Raw genomic sequence first — 5,399 nt, 5'->3', positions numbered from 1 at the left:
ATAAGCCATCTTGTTTTGAGTCAAATTGAAATATTTTGAATCAAATTGTTTTAATTTTGTTAAATTATATTGTTTATTTGTTGCGGCCTTATTTATAGTTTATAATTTTAAGATCAAGTTACTGATATTATAGTTTTGAATAAATTTAAATTTTCAGAATTGAATTGGTGTTTTATTTGATGTGGTTTGTTTACGATCTCCTTTTTTGTTTTTGTTTTTAACTTTATGTTTTGATGTGATGATTTTATATGATTCTGACGGTTTTAAATATGATTTATATTAGACTCGTTTGTTCCGTGGTTTTGTTTGAAGGTAAAAGGCAAATTTTAGTAATCGGTCGTTTAAACTGTCCAGACTTGGTGCGGAGCGTGACAACGCGTACCAAACCGTCTGACCCGCTGTGGGTTTGTTCTATTCGCGCCATATTCCAATGTGTTGGTGGAAGTCGTTCATCCTTCAAGAGAACCAAATCTCCTATCTTCGGCTTTTCTTGTATTTTTGTCCATTTTGGGCGTTGTTGAAGCCGAGATAAGTATTCAGAATTCCATCGTCTCCAAAATACTTCAGATAATGCCTGAACTCGTTTCCAGCGATCTTTATGTGTAATGTTTGTTTCTGTTTCACCTTGTGGTACTGCATGCAAAGATTCTCCGACTAAGAAATGTGCTGGAGTTAGTGCGTTCAAATCATCGATGCTATCGGTTAGTGGGCATAGAGGTCTCGAATTCAGACAAGCTTCTACTTGTGCTAGAAGCGTCGCGAGCTCCTCGAAGGTAAGCCTCTCAATTCCAATGACTCGTTTGAGATGGTACTTGACAGACTTCACACCCGCTTCCCATAGGCCACCGAAATGGGGAGAAGCTGGGGGAATGAAATGCCAATCTGTACCGCGATTTGCCAATATTTCTGCTACCTGCTTCCAGTCGTGTTGTGCTTCTTTCATCATTTTTGCCAGTTCATTATTGGCACCGATGAAATTAGTTCCGCAGTCGCTATAGATCTGCTTACAAATTCCTCTTCTGGCAGTGAACCGTTTGAATGCTGCTAAAAATGCTTGGGTGGTTAAGTCTGATACTGCTTCGAGATGAATGGCTTTGGTTGCCAAACAGATAAATACTGCGAAATAGCCTTTTAGTATTTTTGCTCCACGGGCTTTCCAGGCTTTTATCTCGATTGGTCCCGCATAGTCAACACCGGTGTGACTAAATGGTCGCGATATGCGTACTCGAGCGGCAGGTAAGTTTCCCATCAGTTGTTGCATTTCAGATGCCTTTTGCCGGTAGCAAGAAGGGCATTTATGCAACTGGTGCTTGACGCTTCGCCGAATCTGTCCTATCCAATATCGTTGTCGGATGTAATTAATCATTTGCTGGATTCCGCCGTGTAGAGTTTGCTTGTGAGCATCTCTTACAACCAGACTCGTAAAATGGTGGTTGCTCTGCAACAGTATCGGATGTTGGGCATCGTAGGAAAGGAGGGAGTTTGCTAAACGTCCCCCGACTCGTAAGATTCCGTCAGAATCAAGAAATGCGTTTAACGAAAGTAAATTCTTTGGAATTTTGGCATTTCCAAGAATTTGTTGAATCTCATCTCCAAACATCTCCTTCTGTGCTGCCTTGACCACTATTTGATGTGCTGCATCTAATTCTTCAGGATTGATTGGACCTGTGATAGGACCAAGCTTAGGTCGACATTTTATTGTAAAACGACGACAGGTGGCGACGACTCTAAGTAATTTGAGCAACCTGGAAGAGTCGTGAATAGCCTGCAAGATTTTATCGCCATGAGTGATATTGATACTTAAAACATTCACTTTACTTTTATCCTTCTTTTCTTCTTCAGTGTCGTTGTCGATGAGTTGATGCGGAGCATCGAATTCCCATTGTCGCGTTAAAAATTCAGGTCCATTCCACCACATATCCAATGACTCCAGTTCAGCCGGAAATACACCTCGAGACGCTAGATCGGCTGGGTTATGCAATGTTGCAACATGACCCCAGCTGTCGATCTGTATAAGCCGCTGAATTTCGGATACACGATTGGATACGAATGTGGTCCATTTTGCTGGTGACGCTTGTATCCATGCCAACGCTATCATCGAATCAGTCCACGCGTAGATATCGACATCGGGGATGGCCAAGATATCCTTGGTGTAACTAAGTAGCTGCGACAGAAGAACAGCTCCACAGAGTTCCAGGCGAGGCAGCGTGATGGTTCGCTGACTTGGTGCTACTTTTGTTTTTGAGAGAAGCAGGCTGGTAAGGATTCGATCGTCCGTGTCTAAGACCCGAATGTAGACTACTGCACCGAAAGCTTTCATGGAGGCGTCACAGAATCCGTGAAGTTGGACAGCCTTATTAGATGGGCTTTTCGCGATCCATCTCGGAATTCGCAATCGTTCGATGAGAGGAAGTTCGCGTTGAAAAGCTTCCCATTCCGTCTTTAAGGGAGTAGGAATTGGATCGTCCCAATCACAACCATGCTCCCAGAGGCGTTGCATCATTAGTTTCGCCGTGATGATGCAGGGTGATATCCACCCGAGTGGGTCGAACAGCTTAGCGATGGTGGACAACATTGACCGTTTTGTGATGTCTTCTGGTGAAACTTGCAGATTTTGAAAAGAAAAGTAGTCGTCAAGTGGAAACCACTTGATGCCGAGTGTCTTGACATGATTTGAGGTGTTAAACGGGAGTTCAAAATCGAGTTCTCGATCCTCAGCAGCGATGTCTTCCAGGAGAGCCTTGGAGTTACTCGTCCATTTCCTCAGGTTGAATCCCGCAGACGCTAAGAGCTGCTTGGCTTCATGTTGTTTCCTCTTGGCTTCTTCGATGGAATCTGCTCCACTGATCAGATCATCAACGTACATGTCCTCACGGACAACCTTCGCCCCTTCGGGAAAATTCTGACTTTCATCGTCGGCTAGTTTCTTCAAAACCTTAATCGCAAGATATGGTGCGCTCGCTGTACCAAACGTGACAGTGTTCATTTTGAAGACTTTAATCGGCGAAGATTTCTGTTCCCTCCACAAAATTAGCTGAAAGTATCGGTCTGGGAAACTAACCATAATTTGACGGTACATCTTTTCAATGTCTGCCGTAAAAGTAACTCGATGAGTACGCCATCTGAGAACAAGATCAATGATATTGGTCTGCAATTTTGGACCTACAAGAAGATGCTCGTTTAGGGATTTCCCATCCGAAGCTTTAGAAGCTGCGTCAAACACCACTCTCAGCTTTGTTGTGGAACTCGCTTCCTTAAAAACTGCATGGTGCGGAAGAAAATAATGGTAAGGGGTCGCCAAAACCGTGTCATCTTCATCTATTTCTTCCATGTGTTTGAGCTTGATGTACTCATTTATGCACTTTGAATAGTCCTCACAAAGTTTAGGATCTGCAGCAAGTCTTTTCTCGAGATGGAGAAATCGTCGAGTAGCTCCTTGACGGCTGGATCCCATCGCTGAAAGGCCTTCTTTGAACGGTAAGCTGACTTGGTAACGCCCGTCTGGTAAACGTGTCGTATTCCTCTCAATATGTTCTTCACAAGCAATGTTGTCTAGGGTTTCATGTGTCTGGAACGGCGTTTCTTCCATCTCCCAAAACTTCTGTAGCTGGATTCCGAGGTCAGTAACCTGCACGAAACTTCGAATTTGCCGGGGAAGTTCCTCTGGAACTTTCCCTAACACGATCCACCCTAAATGCGTATTTTGCGCTATCGGTCCATTGTTATCCGGAGACCTTCTTATTTCCGGTAGCAGTATTTGGGCGCAAACATCACTTCCAAACAATAAATCGATAGGAGCGGGTTCGTAGAGATGGGGATCTGCTAACGTAAGACCCTTGAGGTGATTCCAACTGTTGGGTACCACTCGTTGGGCCGGGAGATGCCCAGTCAGCGACTTAAAAACCAATGCCTGTGTGGCAGTTTCAAACGTCGAATGGCGAGAAGCAAAATGCACTTCGACTGTATGCTGTGTTGTGCCGCTGCTGACCAACCCCAACCCCGATACCTCAACAATGGCACGTCGCCTTTCCAACTTCAGCAGACGAGCAGCAGCTTCTGTTATGAAAGACGTTTCTGACCCTGTATCAACCAGGGCACGTAGTAAACGAATTCTTCCATCCGTGGCTCGCGCTTTGACAACTGCTGTAGCTAAGAGCACCTGGTGTGTTTGGGCACGATCACCGTGCGACGCGTGGTAGTTTTGAGTTTGTGGACGAACAGCTGGTTGGAACTCAGGCGCATTCGGGTTCACTGAGGCCTGAAATGTGTTAGAACTAGAACCGGTAACTCTCGGTTGAGACGGCATACCTTGGCTTGATGTTCCGACTTGGGTCTGATGTTCAGAACCTGGTTGTTGAGGTTGAAAAGAGTTATTATGGTGCTGCAAATGCAGGAGTGAGTGATGTTTCTGTTGACAGAAATAGCACCGACTCAAACTCTGGCATTCCTGGAGAGAATGCCCATATGTCAGACAATTTTCACAAACATGGATTCCCCGGACTACTTCTCGGCGTTTGACACTGTCCATTGCCAAAAATTGCTGGCATTTTCTAAGGGAGTGCTTGTTGTGGTTGCACAATTTGCAAAGAACTTGGCTAGTTTGAAAGTGCTTTGGAATTTTCTGAGGTTGATGCTTTACAACATGCTTTGTATGTAAAACCTTTGAACTCGATGGTTGAAAGCGTGGCCTTGAATTAACAGATGACTCTTCTTTGCGCCTGGTGGGCGTAGCTAGCTCTTGTTGGCCCATAACTTCAAGCGTACGGAATCGTGTCTCTAAAAATTCGGAAAACGCATCAAATTTCGGTAAGTCCTTGCTATTCCCTAATTTTTCCTCCCATAATTTTTGACTTGTACTAGGAAGCTTTTGTACAAGGAACCATATCAAGACCGTATCCCACGAAGAAATCGGAACCTCCAAATTTTCAAGAGCGAGAAGACATTCTCTAGTTGTATACAAGAGCTCCTTGAGACCAGATGCCGTTTCTCGCGTCAATGAGGGTTGACCAAAAAGCGATTGCATTTGGATGTGCACCAGAATGCGTTTATGATTGTAGCGCTCTTCCAAAAGTTCCCATGCCTTTTCATAACTTGCAGACTCAACAGCAATGTTTTGCATAAAACGATGTGCATCACCTATTAAACACGTTTGTAGGAAATGCAATTTGTCGATGTCCTCCAGGGTCGCGTTTTTATGGACGAGAGCTTGAAATCTGTCGTGAAAAGCACGCCAGTTTGTGTAAGATCCGTCGAATTTGGGCAGATCAATCCTCCGGAGACGAATCGCCGAATAGGAGGACGATGCAGAAGAATGAGGGGGCGGAGCACCCATTAGGACATCACCTGCGATAAGTGTTTTCGATTTTTCCATCGCCTCTACCAATTCTGCCCTATATTCG

At 44.5% G+C, this 5,399-nt stretch overlaps 1 protein-coding gene across 1 annotated transcript; it reads right to left on the bottom strand.

Moving 5' to 3' along the window:
* Positions 1 to 274: 274 nt before the first annotated feature.
* LOC129942425 (uncharacterized) lies at positions 275 to 5,119 on the bottom strand. The gene has a single exon (XM_056051352.1). The coding sequence runs from the start codon at positions 5,117 to 5,119 to the stop codon at positions 275 to 277; it is 4,845 nt and encodes a 1,614-aa protein (XP_055907327.1).
* Positions 5,120 to 5,399: the final 280 nt, after the last annotated feature.

This window comes from Eupeodes corollae, chromosome 1, assembly GCF_945859685.1.
Source record: "Eupeodes corollae chromosome 1, idEupCoro1.1, whole genome shotgun sequence".
Lineage (NCBI taxonomy): Eukaryota > Metazoa > Arthropoda > Insecta > Diptera > Syrphidae > Eupeodes > Eupeodes corollae.
This window is presented reverse-complemented; position numbering and strand designations above follow the sequence as displayed.